General features: G+C 65.7%; 1 protein-coding gene across 6 annotated transcripts in view; it reads left to right on the top strand.

Annotated features, from left to right (window-relative positions):
- The first annotated feature begins 503 nt into the window (after positions 1-503).
- Positions 504-20141, top strand: part of INTS1 (integrator complex subunit 1) — a 29559-nt gene continuing 9921 nt past the window's right edge. For 2 of the 6 annotated variants that reach the window (XM_034988240.1, XM_034988237.1), the window contains exons 1-30: positions 504-821; positions 1211-1501; positions 3791-3987; positions 4135-4272; positions 4540-4699; positions 4848-4953; positions 5069-5255; positions 5346-5491; positions 5587-5728; positions 6522-6698; positions 7244-7352; positions 7952-8072; positions 8366-8443; positions 9093-9250; positions 9770-9866; positions 11917-12008; positions 12192-12252; positions 13366-13563; positions 13812-13941; positions 14252-14431; positions 14526-14675; positions 15045-15224; positions 15300-15404; positions 15511-15651; positions 16336-16503; positions 16581-16707; positions 17723-17884; positions 18517-18663; positions 19035-19133; positions 19370-19494. In XM_034988240.1, the coding sequence (XP_034844131.1) occupies positions 764-821; positions 1211-1501; positions 3791-3987; positions 4135-4272; positions 4540-4699; positions 4848-4953; positions 5069-5255; positions 5346-5491; positions 5587-5728; positions 6522-6698; positions 7244-7352; positions 7952-8072; positions 8366-8443; positions 9093-9250; positions 9770-9866; positions 11917-12008; positions 12192-12252; positions 13366-13563; positions 13812-13941; positions 14252-14431; positions 14526-14675; positions 15045-15224; positions 15300-15404; positions 15511-15651; positions 16336-16503; positions 16581-16707; positions 17723-17884; positions 18517-18663; positions 19035-19133; positions 19370-19494 (4230 nt within the window). In that variant the 5' untranslated portion in view covers positions 504-763. The remainder of the gene's footprint in view (positions 822-1210; positions 1502-3790; positions 3988-4134; positions 4273-4539; positions 4700-4847; positions 4954-5068; positions 5256-5345; positions 5492-5586; positions 5729-6521; positions 6699-7243; positions 7353-7951; positions 8073-8365; positions 8444-9092; positions 9251-9769; positions 9867-11916; positions 12009-12191; positions 12253-13365; positions 13564-13811; positions 13942-14251; positions 14432-14525; positions 14676-15044; positions 15225-15299; positions 15405-15510; positions 15652-16335; positions 16504-16580; positions 16708-17722; positions 17885-18516; positions 18664-19034; positions 19134-19369; positions 19495-20141) is intronic. The other 4 variants (XM_034988238.1, XM_034988241.1, XM_034988239.1 and 1 more) reach the window with 4 other exon arrangements.

Below are 20141 nucleotides of genomic sequence, written 5' to 3'. Positions count from 1 at the left end.
ATCCTCTGCCATCAAAAGGGACTGGGAGAGAGGTTGCAGAGCCCCACGGTGCAGGCGGGGAAACAGGCTGGGACTGACGCCTCTCCCTCCCCACCCCCGCCCACTCCCAGCCCTCCCTAGGTCCCTCCTCACGTCCCACCGTGGGGACCCCAGAACCTGCCCTTTGACAACTAAATGGGACAGCAGGACCCCGAAGGTGCGGCACGTCTGGATCAGAATCTCCATGCCCCCCTCCCCTGTTGCGTGTCCTCGGGAGCGTCACTAAATGACGTCACCCTCACCTGCAGACAGCAGGTGCCGGACGGATCGGCGGCAGCGACGCCCCGCCGGCCTCCCGCCGCCAGAGGGCGCGGCAGGCGGCACGCAGGCGTCGCGGGGCCGCCGTCGCCGCCCGCGCGCCCTCCCCCGCTGCGGTGTTTTGCTTCCGGTTGTTCCGGAAGTTGGGTGCCGAGGGCGGTGGAGGCGGCTTCCGGTTCCGGGACGGCCGTGGCGGCGGCGCGGCGCCGGTGTTCTGGCACCGCGGTGCGTGGGTCGCGGCTGCCGGCCACAGCGGTCCGTCCCCGGCCGGTCGGAGGCGGGCCTCGCGCGGCCTCCCTGAGTCGCTCCGCCCGGCGGGGCCGCGGCCCCTTCGCCCGCGCGCCGCGGGCCCGGGCGGCCCAGGGACGAATGAATGAGCGAGCCGGCGAGGGGCGGCGGACCGGGCGCCGGCCTTCTCCTCGGGTGACCCCTCGGCGGCGAGCCGCAGCGCGGGGCGGGGGACGGGATGAACCGGGCCAAGCCCGCGACGGTCCGCAGGCCCAGCGCGGCGGCCAAGCCGTCAGGTGCGGGCTCCTGGGCGTCGGGGCCTCCGGGAGGCGGGCTCCCTGCCGTTGGGCACGCGCGAGGCAGCAGGCAGCCGCCGGCGGCGCGGCGGGGCCGGGGCGGGGGGCCGCGTGGCTTCGGATCCGGCTTTGTCCCCGCGGGCTGTGTCTGCAGAGCCGGCGGGCGGTGCCCGTCGAGGGTCTTGTTGAGGCCTGGTCTGTAGCGAGCGCGGCGGGACCGTCGGCGCTGTTGTCGCCCACCGCACCGGACCGGCTGCGCCCGGGCTTGCTGGCCGCCTGACCCTGGTGGAGGCCCCCGTGAGACAGCGCGAGGTTGCCGTCTGCCTCCAGCACCCTTCGCACCGCCGCACCGCGTAAAGGGCCCGTTTCTCCACCTCCCTTCTCTGCAGGGCACCCTCCACCGGGAGACTTCATTGCTCTGGGCTCTAAGGGTCAGGCCAATGAGTCCAAAACGGCGTCCACCCTGTTGAAGCCTGCCCCTTCTGGCCTGCCTTCCGAGCGCAAGCGGGACGCTGCAGCCGCTCTGGCGGGCGCCTCCGCCCTCACCGGCCTCACCAAGCGCCCCAAACTCTCGTCCACACCCCCCCTGAGTGCCCTGGGGCGCCTGGCTGAGGCTGCAGTGGCAGAAAAGCGTGCTATCTCCCCATCCATTAAGGAGCCATCTGTGGTCCCAATCGAAGGTAAAGTCCGTTTCTGAGCTTCCCAGAGAGCACACCCCACACCTTGCCCGTCTCCTGGGGGTCGCTGAAGGCTGCTTCCAGGCAGAAGGGTGGAGAGGAGTCATCTGGGAGTTTGTTCTGCAGAGCACTTCTCTCGCAGGTGCCTTTACCCCACGTGTGCTTCCAAACTCTGTGACGGAGATGGGGAAATATTAACGGGACCCGCGGCGGCTTGGGTGGCATAGGCGTGGCATAGGCGGGTCTCGGGCCCGCATGCTGCGGGCCCACAAGTGCTGGCCAGGGCCCGTCCCTGCGGTGAGCTCAGCGTCCTGCTCTTAGCGAAGTGGGCACGGGCTGTGCCGGCGCTCCGTCAGCAGGGAGGTGGGCGGATGGTGGCTCTTCGGCTGTCCCCATGTCGTGGAGGGCCCCCTGCTGCGCTGACGGCGGCGGCTCTTTGGGAGCAGCGTCCTTCCTTTGCCCGGTGGCTCATCTGATGTCCTTGCTGAGCGCCTCCTTTGTGACAGGCTCTGCTCCACGCAGTGGGGATCAGCAGAAACTGAGACCAGAGCCTTGTTCTTGCGGGCTCTGTGTTCCGGTGTGTTCGTCCCTCTGCCTGGGTTGTGGACGTTTGCACTTCAGTAATCTCTACTACCGACGAAGAGCTCCCAACTAAAGTTCTCTTTAGTTGGGAAAGTAATACTACAACGTTAATGATGTCCAAGAAAATTTTTTTAGAAATTACTTATAATTGTGTTATTTACGGAAGGGCTTTTTAATCTATACACACCTCAGGTTGCCCTTGCTTTTCTGTGTCATCTTCCCATTGGTTATTTCTAGCTGCTCCACGATACCCCATAGATCAGATTCTAAATATCAAGCCAGCCCCAGGTTTTTAGCATAGAGATAGTCACACAACAGCTTTGACACACAGAAGGCTCACGAGGGATTTGTGAAGTTGAGCCCTAAAAGCTGCACAGGGTTTTGACGGGTGGTTGAGGATGTTGGAGAATAAGCTGCTGAGCGAGGCATCCAGCCTGGAGAATGGGACTGTGCCCAGGGAACGGGCAAGGTCTGGGCAGCTCCCAGGGGCGAGAACCCAAGCTGGCAGGCGGGGAAGATGCAGTCGGCAGCGGGGAGCCCCGGGGCATGAGGAGCAGAAGACACGGCTGGCGCTAGCTGGGCTTTGGGAGATGAATCAGACCTCTCGTCCATGCCCAACCCTCCCGGGGCGACATCTGCCCCTGGCACCGAGGGCTGAGGCCCCGGCTTGCACCACAGTTCTCCCAGTTACTGGCTGGCGTCTCCCATACAAGTTGCTTCTGGAGATCAGATGAAATGCAGTTATGAAAAACGTGTTCTGAGTGATGAAGCACTTTACAAACGTCATCAGTGAACAGAAGGTGGAACACAGCCGAGCGCAGCCCCGGGCACACGGGAGGTCGAGGTCTTCCCTTAGTCCGGTGCGTCTGCACGGCCTGCTTGCCTTGTGTCCCGGACACCTGGAAAGTGTTCAGCGGGTATCGCTCAATCCTCTGCCCTCGCACAGTTAACTCACACCAACGGCAGCACCTCTCTCTCTGTGTGTTTGCGTCTTTAAAAACCCCCGGGGAAAATCTCTCGGGTCCAAGAAGACGCCACAGTGGGGATTACAAACTGTGAGTGATACCGAGTGTAGCGCCGGGAAGAGGCGTGGTGGACCTGGCACGCTCCCGGGAGGCTGGCGGTGCAGGGGGGTCGGTGAGCTCTGTGTGCCGCCGAAGCAAGACGGCGGAAAGAAAGAAGGGCTCAAAAGATGGCAGAAGTGAACACGGGAGAGAAGGTCAAAACCCAAAGAGGGTTGTTTGCAGACTACTGAAGCAGAAACTCCTGTGCGGGGCGGATCGGAGGAGAGGGCAGAGGCAGGGTCAGCGGGGCCAGGAGGGGAGAGCCGCTGAGAAGCCGCCGCTGATAGAGGAGAAAAGGCGATGAATGGCATTGGGCCAGTTAATTTGGAAACTTAGAAAAAGTCGATTTGTAGAAAAATGTAACGTAGGAGCAGCTAACCCCAGGGTAGCCGTGCGGGAGGCGGGGAGGGGTCTGGAGGTGACTGGGCCAGCGCTGGAGGCTAGAGGGCGCTGTTGCCGCTGTGGCCCGTCGTTGGCTGGGTCAGCCCGTGAGGCGGGCGGCACCTGCCTGCTCCGTCCCCGGATGTTGCTGCTGTCCGCCCTGAGACCCTCACTCGCTGAGCTTGTGCGGGTTTGCCCTGCTGTCCACTGACGTTGGGGGGACCCTGAAGGCGGGTTCTGACCATGCCCTTCCCACACCTGCCAGTGCCCCCCTCTGCGCTGCTGGACGAGATCGAGGCCGCCGAGCTGGACGGCAATGATGGCCGGATCGAGGGCGTGCTGTGTGGGGCCGTGAAGCAGCTGAAGGCCACCCGGGCTAAGCCGGACGGCGCACTCTACCTGAGCCTCATGTATCTGGCCAAGATCAAGCCCAACATCTTCGCCACAGAGGGTGTCATCGAGGTGAGGACTGGCGGGCCTAGTGAGGCCCTTGCTCTGGCCTTGCGGTCCCCCCCCCCCCCCCGACCTCAGGCCACCTCCCCTGGCAGCTCGCTGGCTCTGCCCCATGTGCAGGGCACCGCTTCCCCGATGACATGCCGTCTCTCGCAGGCTCTGTGTAGTCTGCTGCGGCGGGATGCCTCCATCAACTTCAAGGCCAAGGGGAACAGCCTGGTGTCCGTGCTGGCCTGTAACCTACTCATGGCTGCATACGAGGAGGATGAGAACTGGCCGGAAATCTTCGTCAAGGTGGGTCCGCCTCTCCTGGGGGGCTCCCCTGGGACCTCCGCGCTGCTTGGGGTGATGGGGGCAGAGTGCTGGGCCCCGGGAGGAAAAAGAGGCCGACCTGAGTGTGCTCTCTCCGGAGGCTGCGTGTCTGACGGCCCGAGGCGTCTCTCTCCTGCACTGGTCACTGGGGAGGTCATTCGGGGAAGCACCTGTCTTGGGAGCAGCAGAGGGTAGACAGAAGCGAGCTGCCCGGCAGGGGCCAGGAGTGTGGACGTCTGTCGCGTGCAGGTGTACATCGAAGACTCCCTGGGAGAGCGGATCTGGGTGGACAGCCCACACTGCAAGACCTTCGTGGACAACATCCAGACGGCGTTTAACACCAAGATGCCCCCCAAGACCATGCTTCTGCAGGGGGAGGTGGGGCGCAGCGGCGGGGATCTCAGTGCTGGTAAGAGATGCTGGGTGGCCGGGCTGGGGAGAGGACAGAGTCCGTGAGGGAGGGGCTGGGGTCGCCTCCCTCCACGGAGCCCACTGTGGGTGGGGGTTGGGCTCGCAGGACAGTTGGGGGATGTGTCCACGAGTGGCTCGGTCTGCAGGGAGCAGCCCTCACCCTTCCCTCACGGAGGAGGAGGACAGCCAGACAGAGCTCCTGATTGCCGAGGAGAAGCTCAGCCCCGAGCAGGAGGGCCAGCTCATGCCCAGGTAGGCACGCCGTGCGGCCCCCCGCCCGCAGGGCCCAGTGTGTGGCTGGAAGGCCGGTGGGGTGGGCCCGTGAGAAGAGCCAGCCCTCCTTCCTTCCTCCCTCCCTCTGGCCTAGGTACGACGACCTCGCGGAGAGCGTGGAGGAGTACGTCCTCGACATGCTCCGTGACCAGCTTAACCGGCGCCAGCCCATCGACAACGTCTCACGGAACCTCCTGCGGCTCCTCACCTCCACCTGTGGCTACAAGGAGGTGCGGCTGATGGCGGTGCAGAGGCTGGAGATGTGGCTGCAGAACCCCAAGGTGAGGGCCGGGAGGCGGGACCGTGCCCACGGGGACCTCCTCCTGGGCTCTGTGTGTGAGGCTGACGGGGTGCTGCCCGGACCCCCGCAGCTGACCAGGCCAGCCCAGGACCTGCTGATGTCCGTGTGCATGAACTGCAGCACTCACGGCGTTGAGGACATGGACGTCATCTCCCACCTGATCAAGATCCGCCTCAAGCCCAAGGTCCTGCTCAACCATTACATGCTGTGTGTCAGGTGCGGCCCGGGCAGGAGCGGGCGGGGCGGGGCGGGGCGGGGTGCGGCGGGTGGCCGCGTCCGCGCCAGTGCCCCTTGGCTCGCCTTGTGTCCAGGGAGCTGCTGAGCGCGCACAAGGACAACCTGGGCACCACCATCAAGTTTGTGGTCTTCAACGAGCTCTCCAACGCCCGGAACCCCAACAACATGCAGGTCCTGTACACAGTACTGCAGCACAGCTCGGAGCTGGCGCCCAAGGTAGGGCGCTGCGGCGCCGGCAGCCTTCCGTGTGTGCGCTGCAGAGCGGCCCCACCCCGGGCGGCGGGGCTGCAGGCCGGAGAGGAGGGCGGGGTGCCGGGCTGCGTGGACAGAGCCCTGGGAGGGGGCAGAGGGCCCAGGGAGCAGCGCACGGAGGCTTGCGACTGCAGCTCAGGTGCACGGGGCTGCAGCCCTGCCAGGGGCGCCTTCCTCAGAGGCTACAGCTGGGCTCGTTCAGGAGCAGGCAGCACTGAGCCCCCCGAAAGGCACCTGTTTCCAAGCCAAGGCCTGTCCCGCCGTCCTGAGGGCTGGTCTTTCCCAACCCAGGCCGGCGTCTCTGGTGCGGCCTTTGGGTCCCGGATTCCAGGGGCTTTTGAAGGGAGAGCCGGGGTGGCGCCAGCCTCAGTTGTTACGGAAGCGAGCTAGGCCTTTAAACGGCTCGGATGCGCACACAGCAGCAGGTGCACGTCGTGCTGCTTCTCGCCGCCCATCCCAGCTGCCCAGGTGTCCGGCACGCCCCACCCCCAGCGAGTGTCTTCGTTAACCTGGCACCTCATTTAATGAGGACCAGTCCCCCACGAGCCAGCTGCCAGGAGAGCGAAAGCCATGTCCCCTGCTGTCCGGGAGCGGCCAGTGTGGAAGCCGAGTCGTGCTCGCTTGAGCCCGGCGTGCTCCAGGGAAACCGGGGCGTCTTCCCGGAAGGGCCGAGGGAGGCCCCGACGGCAGGCCTGCGACGGGAGGGGAGCTGGCGGCGGTGGGGAGTGACCTCCCTGCGTGTCCTCTCTCCTCCCAGTTCCTGGCCATGGTGTTCCAGGACCTGCTGACCAATAAGGAGGACTACCTGCGGGCCTCACGGGCGCTACTGCGGGAGATCATCAAGCAGACCAAGCACGAGGTCAACTTCCAGGCCTTCTGCCTCGGGCTCATGCAGGAGCGCAAGGAGCCCCAGTACCTGGACATGGAGTTCAAGGTACCCCAGCTGGCCTGCCCCTCACCTCCTGCGCTCCGCGGCCTCTCCTGCCATCTGTGGGTGGCATCCCGTGCGGCCAGCGGCCAGTCCCAGAGGGCAGCCTGGGGTCCATTCTGTGTGGGGGAGGGATAGCCGCACGCGGGCGACCTTCCGGCTGGCCTGGAGGTGGGATGGAGTTGGAGCCGGCGGGGCCACAGGTCTGCCCCAGGGAGGTGTTAGAGTTTGAGGTGCGGAGGGAGATGGGGAGGAGGAGAACGGGGGCAGATTGTGGAGGGTCTTGAGGGCCACGTGGGTGAGTCGGCAGATGGCCCCACGCTCTGGAGGGTGGGCCTTGCCCAGCTTTGTCGGCTGAACCTTCTGTGGTCTGAGCCTTGCTGCCGACCTGCTCCTGGTCCCCAGACCTCCTCCCGTGGGCCGTCTCCAGGCATGGTGCTCCCTGGGCGTCCTCTAGGGCCGGCTGCTCGTGGGCTGGGGGCCTGAGCCGGGCCTCTGGGGTGCAGGCCCCTGCCCCACACGAACCTGGCTGTGTGGGGCTGTGGTTGCAGGAGCGGTTCGTGGTGCACATCACAGACGTGCTGGCCGTGGCCATGATGCTGGGCATCACCGCCCAGGTGAAGGAGGCCGGCACTGCCTGGGACAAAGGAGAGAAGAAGAGTAAGGACCCAGGACAAACCCAACACCACCCAGCTCCAGGGCAGGGATGGGGGGCATTCCCAAGGCTGCAGGCCGTCCCCTGGGGGCCCTGCCCAGCACCGCCGGACACTCAGGGAGTTTCTGGAAGCTGCCGTTGCCTGTTCTCTGGGCCCAGGGCCTGCTGGCTGCTTCAGTCATCTGCTCACTGGGGGCCATTTCGGGCTCATAGTCCCACCTCCGAGGGCAGGAGGACAGGAGGGCAGGGTGGGTGGGTCTTTCTGCTGCTTCGCCTCATCATGAAGCCTGCCGGGAGTCTGGCTACAGAGCTCTCTCAAGTGCCTTAACAAAGTCATGAAAACTTTAGAAATGAAATCATTTGGAATTTGGGGATTTCGTTTATCTAGGATTTCTCCAACCTACCGGAGGCTTACGCGGCTCCCTGAACGTTTCTCCAGCTGCGTCAGCGTCCATCTGTGTGTCCCTCCCGTAGCCCGTAGGAGGCACAGAGATGGATGCTCAGAACGCCCTGTGATGCCCAGGCTCCTGTCCCTGCACCCGCCTGGCACCTGAGCCCGGAGGCTGCCATGCAGGTGCACCATAACCCTGCGTGTCCTTTTCAGACCTCGAGGTGCTGCGTTCCTTCCAGAACCAGATTGCCGCAATCCAGCGGGATGCCGTGTGGTGGCTGCACACCGTTGTCCCCTCCATCAGCAAGCTCGCCCCCAAGGACTACGTGCACTGGTATGGGCCAGGCTTGCTTCCACGGCGGCCCTTCCCTGTGCTTCGCCCACGGGACCTGCCACGCCAGGTGTGGGAGCCCGCTGGCCCGGCCTCTCAGCCAGAGATGTGCCCCCGAGCCGGGGGACACGGGCCCGTCTCTGGGGTCCGGTGTACCAGCCTTACGGGGCTGCAGGAGGCTCCAGAAGACTCCCCGGGAGCCCCTGCTGGAGCGTGCCGCTCCTGCATCTGTGGGCCTAGTGGGGCGGGGAGAGCCCCCCGGGCACCCGCACCGACAGCCCCTCTGTCCGCCACAGCCTGCACAAGGTGCTCTTCACTGAGCAGCCGGAGACCTACTACAAGTGGGACAACTGGCCCCCCGAGAGTGACCGCAAGTGAGCATGCCTGCCGCGCGCACGGGGCGGTGGAGGGTCTGCTCCCGTGAGCACCACGGACACCAGGGCTCCCCCGAGCACGCCCCCACCTCTGTCTGTTCTTCCTGATGGCCATCCCTGTCCCCCCGCCCCCCCGTCCTCACGTGCTGTACCTGCCATGGCCCTGCACTGCCGTCCACTCCCAGGGCTTCAGCCGACCCGTGCCCACGGGACCCTCAGACCCACTGTTCCCTCTGCCTCCAGGCAGCCACATGCACGCGACCTCCTCCCCGGGTCAGTGTTGTGGCCCCGCCTCCCGAGCGCTCTCGAGTGGCTCCCAGCTGTCTTCACCTTTGGGTCCCTGGTGCCCAGTCCAGCTTGCGTGGCTCCTACCCTCCCGTGCTCTCTGCCCCTCCTTGTGTTGCGGTTTCAGAGGTTGTGGATGGTGGCCGGTGTGTCTGCCCCTGGGGGTCACGCACCATCTCACGTTCTTCCCTGGCATGGCCAGGCCTCGTCCACGGAGGCCTCAGGAGCAAGGGAGCATGGGAGCGGGATGGCTGCCCTCCTCCCTGTCCCGTTGAGACTCCGAGCTGGGGCTTCCCCCGCACCGGGGGTGGGGGGGCACGTGCAGCCCCCCACCAAGCCCAGCCTCTACCTGCTCTGCCCGCAGTTTCTTCCTCCGCCTCTGCTCGGAGGTGCCCATCCTGGAGGACACACTGATGCGCATCCTGGTCATCGGGCTGTCCCGGGAGCTCCCGCTGGGCCCCGCAGATGCCATGGAGCTTGCCGACCACCTGGTGAAACGAGCTGCGGCCGTGCAAGCAGATGGTGAGGGTCTCTCCAGACTTTGTCCGCGCACCGCCCCCAGTGTTGGCCTCCCCCAGCCGGGCTCCGCTCTGGGCACCTGCGTGCGTGCCCTCGGGCTGCTCGGGTGGGTCTGCTTCGTCCTGCAGCCCCTGCTCGGTGGACCCTACTGGTCTCTGGAATTGGGGATGGGGTAGGAGGTGCGCATCTCTGGCCGTGATTCTGGAGCTCGCCCTGGGGTTTGCGCATGTTCTCCATGTGATGCACCGTGGCAGGGCTGTGTCTGCCCCTCTAAAGGGCCGCGCCAGCAGTCCTGAGGACGGCACTCAGGCCAAGAGAGCGACTCGTCTCTGGCCGCTGCTGGGCCAGCGTCTGTGCCCCACCCTTCTCGGGCCCCCCTGTCTGTCCCCCCGTGCCCCTCAGCTGCTGGAGAGAGAGGTCCCGTCTGCCTGCTGCCCTTCCACAGCCTGAACCCTGTGCCTCGGGGACCCCTGGTGCATGTGAGTGGGCTTCTGGAAGCTCCGTATGGCTCTCGGGTTTCAGATGTGCAAGTGCTGAAGGTGGAGAGGATCCAGCTGATCGACGCGGTCCTGAACCTGTGCACCTACCATCACCCCGAGAACATCCAGCTCCCGCCTGGGTAAGGTGCTCCTCGCCCCTTACACCCGCCCCTCCCCGCGGCCACGGGCGCAGACGCCCGTGAGGCTGGACGTGGTGGGGTTACGGGGTTAACGGAGGCACTGCCGACTTGCCCACAGCAGTGCCCGCCGCGTCCTCGCCACGCCCGCGCCCGAGTCTTCTGTGCTCACCGTCCCGGCGGGTGTGTGGAGCTGTCACGCCGTGGCTCCCACGGGCGCCTCTGAGCACCGACGGCGCAGAGCCTCTCTTCCTGTGCCGTGCAGCCACGCGTCTGTCTTGTCGGGAGAGATGTCTGTCGGGTTCTTCGACCTGTTCTTAAATGGGGTGGTGTGGATTTTTGTCGTTGGGTTTTGGGAGTTCTTTATACATCCTGGATCTAGACCCCGAACGGGTTGTGACTTGCACGTGTCTTTCCTGGCCTGTGGCTCGTCTTCCCAGGCTCTTGATCGTGCCCTTTGAGCCCTTGAGAGACGAACGCTTTAGTTCCAGGAAAGCCCGGCTCCTCTGGGGTTCTCCCATTTCCTGTCCTCTCGTGTCATTTCTAAGGAACCACTGCCTCATTCGGGATCGTGAAGATGTACCTCTGTGTTTTACATTTTCAGCTCTGGAACTTAGGCCTTTGATCCCCCGAGCTAGTTTTGTGGGTGGAGGGAGAAGCTGGCTCCAGGTTCACTCCGCCACAGGTGGATGAGCCGTTGCCCCAGCGCTGTTTGCTGACCGCGCACACGTGGCTTGTCTGGGGCCCTCGGCTCTGTTCCGTGCGGGATGCACTGACGACGTGGCCCCGTGGGCCACTCTGCTGCCGCGTGGCTCTGGTGGCTGACCCGGGCCACGGAGCTCTCTCATGTGTTTTCCTAAGGGCTTGAGAGTTTTAGCTCGTGAGGTCCGACTTCATTCTCCTTCACGTGGACAGCCCGTGGTCCCAGCACCGTGCGTTGAAGGCTGTTCCCTATTCCCTCTCCCATTGAAGGTTTTGTCACCCTGGTCGGCGATCAGGTGACGATGATGTGTGGGTTTTCTTCTGGGCTCTCAGTTCTGTCTGTTGGTCTGTGTGTCTGTCCCACGTCCGTACCACCGTCTTCACGCCTGTGGGCGGCGCTGAGTTCCGAAATTGGGAAGTAGCAGTCTTCCAACTTTGTTCTTCAAGACTGTTTTGCGTTTCCACATGAATTTTCGGGTCAGCTTCTAGAGAATTTCTAAAGAAAAGCCCCGTGGGCTTTGACGGGTATTGCTTCACAGATGGGTTTGAGGAGTGTGGCCACGGTCACGATATTAAGGCTCTGGTTTCCATTCGTTTAGATCTTTTGTTTCTTTCAACATCGTCCCGTAGCTTCTAGTGGGTTAGTCTCACGCGTTCCCTGTTACGTTTGTACCCAAGTATCTTTTTCTTTCTGCTGCTCTTTATCGTGCCCAGGATCCACTTCTTCATTGCCTTCGTTGCCCTTTTAGGTTGCTAACGCGTGCTCTGCTTCCCAACCTCTCTTTCACGTGGCAGCCCATTTGCTCATCTCTCCAAGTCAGCTTCTCAGATCTCCTTTGTTCTTTGCAACAGTGACGCTCTGTTTCACCCTCTGGAACGTTCCATCACCTGAAAGAACTGCACTTTGAGCATGAGTGCGTCATAAACGTGATTTTTAAATCACGGTGGCAGTGGTGCAGTTTGTGTGGGTGGATAGAGGGCTGTTTCTGGTTTTCTGAGGGAGAGAATAAAAGGAACACTGAGGTTTCGCGGCGTGACCACCCTCGTTCCCACTTTGTAGACGGCACGCCAGGGCTCAGCCGGCTCGGGGACCTGGGCAGCGAGTCCCGGTGCTGGGCTCTGGGCAGCGTAGTGGTGCCCACAGTGCCCTTCCTGGGGACGCCAATGTTGCTGGATGACCAGATCCGGGGGTTGTGGAGGCCCAGGTGTCCACATTTCAATCTTCAAAGTAGTCCCCTCGCTGGTCCATCACCAAATCGCCTCTGGGCCATTCCACCCTGGTCAGTACCGATTCCCATCACTGCCTCGCACCCCCGAGGCCGAGCCACGCCCTAGTGTCCTTGCGTTTCAGGTACCAGCCTCCGAACCTGGCCATCTCCACCCTCTACTGGAAGGCGTGGCCCCTCCTGCTGGTGGTCGCAGCGTTCAACCCCGAGAACATCGGTGAGCCTCCCCCGGCCAGCTCGCGGTCACCCGTGCCTGGTGCTGCTCTTACGTCCTGTCGGGGCACCTTGCCTGTTGGGACCCAGAGTCGAGCCTGGCCGGGGACTGGGTGGTGGGCCGGGACCCTAGGTGGGGCGGGAGTTCCGTGTTCTGGCTGCCACCTGCTGTCTCCTTGCTCCCTAGGACTGGCTGCCTGGGAGGAGTACCCCACGCTGAAGATGCTCATGGAAATGGTGATGACCAAGTAAGTGAGCACACGCACTGCTGGGAGCAGGGCCCCCGAGGACAGGCCCTGTCTGCGGACGCTGGGGAGCAGAGTAGACCCAGAGCCCCCGGCTCGCTCCGTAGCATCTGCTGCCGTGTAGCCGCCTGGGGTTCGCTTTCTCGTAGCGAGAGAGAAGACCCAGCCCAGTCCAGCTGGGTCTGCTGCATGTTAGCGCCCTCTCCTGTGGGTGAGACGGAGTGGGATTGAGGTGGGGTCGTGGGGGCAGGTCAGTGGACGGCTGGTGGCACTCGGCGAGGGGGTGTGGCCGGATGGAGCTGCACGGAGACGAGGCACTGGGTGGACCGGGTGCAAACTTGAACGCTGCCTGGGGTCCACGCGGGGGGCGCTGTGCTGCACGGGGCCATGGGTGCCCGGCGCCTGGGCTGGGTGACTGCACTGTGACGTCCGCCGCGCGTGTGACACGCTCCCTGCCAGTCGTCGGGAGTGGGAACTGGGTCCGTCTGCCAGCACCTTCCCGAGGGACAGGAGGGTGACCACGCAGAAGGCCGTGGTTGAGACGGAGCAGGGCCTGAGGCCGTGGCACGTGCACACACGTGCGTGCACCTGTGAGCTGTGCGGGGCGGGAACCAGCCATGTCTGCACAGGCGTGTGGGTGACCGGGGCTGATGCAGTGGGCTGCCGCTGGGGCCCGGAAGACGGGCCTGACACGCGTGGCCGTGACCGGCGGTGCGTTCGCTCTCCGAACCTGGGACCGCTGGGTGGCTGGGCGGAGCAGCTGGTCCGCCTGCCGATGCCCTGTGGGCCGGGACGCCTGCCCATCGCAAGGGGCTTCTGGCCCGGGGAGGGCTGGGTGAGCGGGAGTCCAGGATTCTGACGCCCGCTGGGCCTGACTCGGGAGGTGGCTAGTGCGCTGTCTTGTGGAGGGAGAGCGGCTTGCCGAGCACAGGGGCTTCCTCCCGGGGCCCCGACCTGGCGGCACTGCTGATGGCCCAGCCAGGTCCCCCAGAGCGCTTGGCAGCTGAGGCTGTGCGCGGGGCTTTAGTTGTGACCCTCCTGGACCCCTGCACTGCTGTCTGGTGGCCGCACGCCTCAGATGGGCACCGAAGCATGTTCCTCCTGTTCGGTCCCTAGCAACTACTCGTACCCGCCGTGCACCCTGACGGATGAGGAGACCCGGACAGAGATGATTAATCGGGAGCTGCAGACCTCCCAGCGGGAAAAGCAGGAGATCCTGGCGTTCGAGGGGCATCTGGCGGCGGCTTCCACCAAGCAGACCATCACCGAGAGTAGCAGCCTTCTCCTGTCCCAGCTCACCAGCCTGGACCCTCAGTATGTTCTGCCCACGTGCCCGGGCCAAGCCCGCGCGGGCATTGGCGGGGTGGGGGAGCGAGGCCCCTGGGACTCTCCACGGAGCTGGGTGCACTCAACAACTGGGGAGGCAGAGGGACTGCCGGGCCTTTGTGGGGGCTGCCTCAGGTGGGACACAGGCAGTCCCCCTGCCATCACCTGCTGCTGTTACTCGGGGACTCTGCGCACACGCGGCTTCTTAACACGCTCGTGTTCTCTGGGACCTTCAGAGGACCCCCTCGGAGGCCTCCCCCCCACATCCTGGACCAAGTGAAAGGTCTCAACCAGTCCCTGCGTCTCGGGCACCTGCTGTGCCGGAGCCGAAGCCCTGATTTTCTCCTCAACATCATCCAGAGGCAGGCCAGTTCCCGGCGGCTCCGGGGGGTGGGGGGACGGGGGCCTGGCCGAGGCGTCTGCAGGGGGTGAGGGGGCCGGGGCCTGGCCGAGGTGTCCACAGGCTCTGGCATTAAGTGAGACCGTGGCCAGAAGAGGGCACCCTGGGACCTAGGGCCACTGAGGACGGACTCCTTGGCTGTAGCCAACTGTCGACAGTGAGCGGTGGCCCTGACCTGTTGCCGCGGGAGCGTGCGGTGGTGGGCGGACGGGTCACAGCAGGGGGCGCGATGGGTTCCTGCTGTGAGGGGCTGAAGGTGCACGTCGCCCGGCCCAGGCCTCGTCGCAGTCCATGCCCTGGCTGGCCGACCTGGTGCAATCGAGCGAGGGCTCCTTGGATGTGCTGCCCGTGCAGTGCCTGTGTGAGTTCCTGCTGCATGACGCGGCTGATGACGCCACCTCCGGGGAGGAGGAGGAGGAGGGCGAGAGCAAAGAGCAGAAGGCCAAGAAGCGGCAGGTTGGTGTTCTCGCCCCCCACCCCAGGCCCACCGGGGTGCCGTGTCCCGCCCGCGGCCCCGCAGGCTCACCGGGGGTCTCCCTCGCCCCTGCAGAGGCAGCAGAAGCAGCGGCAGCTGCTGGGCCGCCTGCAGGACCTGTTGCTGGGCCCCAAGGCCGACGAGCAGACCACGTGCGAGGTGCTGGACTACTTCCTGCGGCGCCTCGGCTCCTCCCAGGTGGCTTCCAGGGTGCTGGCCATGAAGGTGAGGCCCGTTTGTCCCCCCACACCCTCGCTCCCCGGCATGGGCCTCTCTCGTACCTCAGCAGGCACGTATTCCCCTGGGCTCTCCGGGGGCTGAAGGGGTGGCGGGGTGCTGTCTGGGAGAGCCGGACCCCAAGAGGGACTCGGTGGCCTTGGAACCGGTCTTGCCCGGTCCTCTGTGGTGCTGGGCGACTTGAAACCGGCTCGCGCTGCGTCTGTGTCGTGTCGGCTCAAGCACCTGTGACAGGTCGCAGCGTCCTCGTTGGCCGGGCAGCGCCCATCTTCTCGGGGCCGTGAGCCCACGTGCCTGTCCCCCGAGACGCCCGTGCGGGCTCGGGCCGAGACGTGGCACGGCAACGTCTGCCTGCAGGGCCTGTCCCTGGTGCTGTCGGAGGGCAGTGTGCGGGACGGCGAGGAGAAGGAGCCCCCGATGGAGGAGGACCCAGGGGACCCAGAGGCGCTGCGTGGCTACCAGTGGCTGTTGCGGGACCTGCCTCGGCTGCCCCTGTTCGACAGCGTCCGGCCCACCACCGCCCTGGCACTGCAGCAGGTGGGCGCCGCGGACGGCTTGGGCGGCGGGGGCCGCTGGCCTGCGGGTGGGGCTCACACGGCCCTCCGTGCCCAGGCCATCCACATGGAGACCGACCCGCAGACCGTCAGCGCCTACCTGGTCTACCTGTCCCAGCACACACCCGTGGAGGAGCAGGGCCCGCACAGTGATCTGGCGCTGGTGAGGGGCCGGGGCTGGGCGGGGCCGGCAGGCAGCCCCCTGGGCTGGGGCGGGGGGCCGGGGCTGCACATGCCCCACTCACTTCCCTGGGACCTTCTGCCCACAGTCAGCGTCGAGGGCGCCAGGGTCCAGCCGTGCTTGGTGCATAGCTGTTGGGGTGACCGAGGCCTGGCCGGCTTTGTTGCCATCTTTGGGTGATGGTGCCTGGGCCGTGAGGTGGAGAATGGCCGCCCCTGGGCCAACCCCGGTGTGTGCGGCGGGTCTCCACGTGGCCGTTACTCAGGGCGGGCGGTGGGGCCCCGGGCGCGGCCGCTTCCTCCTCACTGGCTCTCCTGCTCGGCTTTCTCATGGCCCTTCTGCCCTGTCCGCGCGCTCCGGCCCTGACCTCACGCGGCTCCTGCGGGCCCCGGGCTCTGTGGGATGCAGGCACCTAGAGGCCCCTGGGGGCGATGTTCTTTCTGCGTGTGGGTTCCTTGCCGGGGGGCTGGGTGGGAACAACAGCCCAGGCCTTGACGCCTCGCCCGAGTCTGCTCTGGCGGCCGGCCTGGGGACAGCCCGTGGCCCGTGTGCCCGGTACCGTTGCTGCGGGTTTCAGGTCAGTCCGCGTGTGGCTGTGGGCTTTTCTCTTTGGGTCTTGAGGAGGGCGAGCTCCTGTTGCTCACGGGGCCAGGTGGGCATCCTCCGCCTTCAGGGCATCTGTGTCCTTCTCGCCCTGCCATGCCCGGCCTGCTTGGTGGTCTGCGTCCCCGTGTGTGCACAAGGGCCCCCCACTCCGTTGTCGGTGTGCCCACCACGCGCCTCTGGGTCTCGGTGACCCTGGCCGTGGCCATGGGAGCTCACGTGATGCGGCCTCGTGGTGGGCCGCCGCTGGCTGTCGGCCTGGCGTGGGCCGTTGGGGGAGGCCCTCTGACGGCGTGCTCACTGCCCCCAGGACGTGGCCCGGCTGGTCGTGGAGCGCTCCACCATCATGTCCCACCTGTTCTCGAAGCGCTCCTGCAGTGCGGAGTCGGACGCCGTGCTCGTCGCCCTGCTCTCCATTTTCTCCCGCTACGTGAGGCGCATGCGCAAGAGCAAGGAGGGCGAGGAGGTGTACAGCTGGGTGAGTCTGGCGGCCGCTCCCCGGGTCGGGCCCCCGGCACCCGGCACAGCCCAGCCACCCTCCTCCTTCCCGTGCAGTCGGAGTCCCAGGACCAGGTCTTCCTTCGCTGGACCAGCGGGGAGACGGCCACCATGCACATTCTGGTGGTGCACGCCATGGTCATCCTCCTGACACTGGGGCCGCCCCGTGGTGAGTGGCCTGCGGGTGCGCGAGGGGCAGTCCCAGGGTCCGTGCCCACAGTCTGTCTTCACACTGCGGGAGCTCCAGCCCCGCGGGGGGCCGGGGGGGCCCACAGAGCGGGAAGAACGCCTGCGCCCACCCACGATTTGAGCAGGTCTCCGCAGGGTGGCGGCAGGATCCTTTCCCTGCCTGTCCCGAGAGGCCGTGGCAGGAAAGATCTCGGGAGCTGTGGAGCTCCTCAGGTTGACAAGCCTGCAGGCTCCAGCATCTCCTCGCTGCCCTGGCCCGCCACGGAGTGGCGTCGGGAGCCGATGCCTTGCTGTGTTGGCTTCTCTCGGCACTGCCAGCTGAGCTGGTGAAACTCTTGGTTTCTGGAGGTAGAAGCGTAGGTGGGGCTGCCTGCTGAGCAGGCCCCGAGCCCCAGAGCTGTGAGCCCCAGCTCCTCTGCACAGGCCCTCTGCTTGCTGGCCGTGGGCTGTGTCCCTCTGCGTGGCTGCGCACTCTCCGGCCTGGCAGCCTTCCCTCCAGCCCTTCCTGGCCGGCCGCCGTGGTCGGCTGCATCCTCGTGTCCGGGAGGAGAGGGCGGGGACAGGGCCCCTCGCTGGGATAGGTGCCGTGGGGGCGCTGCTGGGAAGGAAGAGGTTGCTCCCCCTCAGAAGGATGGGAGTTGGCGAGCCCGGGGCGATGAGGCGAGGCTGGCCTCGCGTCAGCCCTGGGCAGTCTCCGGAGCTTGGGAGCAGGACGGGAGCTGGTTCAGCTGAGCCCAGGAGCCTAGGGACAGTGCTAGCCCGTGTCAGTCCCCCGAGACGGACTGGCCAGTTTCTGAGTACCCGCATGCCCTCAGCTGGAACCGTGGGGTTAGATAGCTCACAGGTTTCCTTCCCTGTTCCCACGAAGCCTCCGTTCGCCTTACACAGTAAGGAGACGTGGTCTTCCAGCCTCGGCTCTCGGTCCCTCGGGGGCCAGGAGCTTCTCACCGCGGGGGTTGGGGTGGCCTCGTTGAGCTGTCCTGCCACTTACCACACTGTCTCTCCCGAAGCTGGTGACGGTGAGTTCCAGGCTCTGCTAGATATCTGGTTCCCGGAGAAGCAGCCTCTGCCCACGGCTTTCCTGGTGGACACGTCTGAGGAGGCGCTGCTGCTGCCCGACTGGCTGAAGCTGCGCATGATCCGCTCGGAGGTCCCTCGCCTGGTGGACGCCGGTATGGGGCTGGGCCGGCCTCACGCCTCCCGATGAGCTGGGCGTTCCCACCATGGCACGTGGGAGAGGACGGCTCGGCAGCCTCGTAGGCTCCAGGGCTCTGTCCTCTAGCAGGTGTTCGTGGGGCCCTCGCTGCGCCTGGTGCTGTGCTGGGCTTTGGGGCGAGCACCATGCTGCACGGCCCCTGCCCGCCAGCCCCTCACAGTCAGGCGGGAGCCGAGGGGCCCTACGGGAGTGAGCGGTCCCGGAGGACGGAGTTTCGAGGGGAGAGGGAGGGGCCGGGTCCTCTTTGCTGGTTGTGGAAGGATGGAGTGGGAGCAGGGTGGCCCGCCTGAGGAGGAGCGCTGTTCCCACAGTGGCCAGTGCAGTGTCCGGTCGGGTAGCACCTGGGCAGGTGCAGGGCAGTCTGGGAGGCAGTTTGGTGCACGGTGGGGTTAGTTCGGGGGAGGGCACACTTAAGGAGCTGGACTCCTTGTAAGCCCCTGAGCTCCCCTAGAATCAAGAGGGAAGGAGCAGCCTCAGGGAGTGGGGTGGGGGAGCCGGCTGTGAGCCGAGCAGCGATGGTGAGCCTGCTGGGGCAGGGAGGGGCCCGAGGCACTGAGCGAGGGGTGACCGAGTGAGCGTCACTCTCAGCCCTGCAGGACCTGGAGCCCCAGCAGCTGCTGCTCTTCGTGCAGTCCTTTGGCATCCCTGTGTCCAGCATGAGCAAACTCCTCCAGTACCTGGACCAGGCGGTGGCCCATGACCCCCAGACCCTGGAGCAGAACATCATGGACAAGAGTAAGACTCGGGGTCCTCAAGTCTGCCGCAGACCCCGACCGAGCGCCTCGGGCCCAGCACGAGCAACAGGGATGGTCTGAGGGCGGGCACCCCGGCAGGATGTCAAGCCTGGAACACTCAGGAGAGGCCGGGCTGCCCTGTCCCAGCACGCCCCCAGCATCTGTACGTGCTCTGGGGTTTGACGATGGAGGAGCCACAGGGGTGTGCTCAGCACGACCTGGTCCTTTGCTAAAAGATCCTGTAGTTGAGCTTGTGAAACCCAGTGCTGGGGTGTCCAGGGGGCGGTGTTCCCAGCACAGATTTCTGTGGGGGTGGGGAGGCCCTCGCTCCTCTGGGGCTCAGGTGCTTAACCGCTGGCTGCTGGCTCGCAGATTACATGGCTCACCTGGTTGAAGTTCAGCACGAGAGAGGAGCGTCCGGAGGCCAGACCTTCCATTCCCTGCTCACAGCCTCCCTGCCCCCGCGGCGAGGTACTGGCTCATCCCCCCGCCTCACAGCTCAGCACATGGCACCGTGGGGCCTCCCCAGACCCAGGGCACACAGTCATCACCAGCCAGCATCCGGCTTCCTGTGTAAAGGCCCTGCTCCTCGCGGGCCCCAGCAGGCCCGAGTGAGGCTGGGGGTGGTTGAGGCGGGGGGTGTCGTCCCCCGCTGGAAGCCGGCCGGGGAGAGTCATCAGCTGAAGCCTCTTCCGCTTTCTCTGCAGACAGCGCAGAGGTGCCCAAACCCAAAAACAGCCCAGAGCAGCCTTCGGGCCAGGGCCGGACACGGGCTGTGACCCAGGTGCGGGAGCTTGCCCCCGAGGACGACCTGGCCAGCATGCTCCTGCAGGTACTGACGTGGCTGCCTGGGAGAGTCTCTCCAGAAGCGGGGTGCTGGGCCCAGATGGGGAGGGACTTCACCCCGGAACTCCACATCCGCGTGGGGGTGCTCTGGAGCCAGCGGCCCGGCCAGAGCAGGGCGACTGCAGACGAGCTGCGCACCTGCCGCGTGCCTCGCTGCGCTCACCCGGAACGGCGGCTGTGACTGAGCCCCTGCAGCTGGGCTGTCCGCTGTGTTCCGCCCCGAGAGCGGTGCCTGCAGGCGCCAGGCCTCTGTGGGACTGGCCCAGGTGCCACAAGCCCTCGGCCAGGAGCGGAGTCCTGACTTGCTCTGCCGACGAGGGCGCTGCTCCTGCTAGAGCGGACGGTCCCCGACCTTCAGCCTGTCCGGAGTTGTGCGTGTAGAATGGTCATACGAGCGCTCGCTCCCGTGCCTCCACCTCTTGTGGATGCGCGTGCTCACGTGCGGCCCGTGGCCCGGGGTCCTCCGCGTGGGTGCTCACCTCCTCACCCTGTGACTTTCGCTGCCGAGCGCGTCTCTCCCTGCTCGCGCGCCTGCACGCTCGCTTTCTCTCGAGTGGGTTTCTCTGTAGTCCCGGGGCCGTGCTTGGAAGGGGCCCCGCCCTTACCCTCTAGCTGCAGTCTGTGCGCACCCTC

Source organism: Mirounga leonina, unplaced genomic scaffold (assembly GCF_011800145.1).
Source record: "Mirounga leonina isolate KUSES-001 unplaced genomic scaffold, KU_Mleo_1.0 Mir_454, whole genome shotgun sequence".
Lineage (NCBI taxonomy): Eukaryota > Metazoa > Chordata > Mammalia > Carnivora > Phocidae > Mirounga > Mirounga leonina.
Note: the sequence above shows the minus strand (reverse complement) of the source record. Positions and strands in the feature narration are given on the sequence as shown.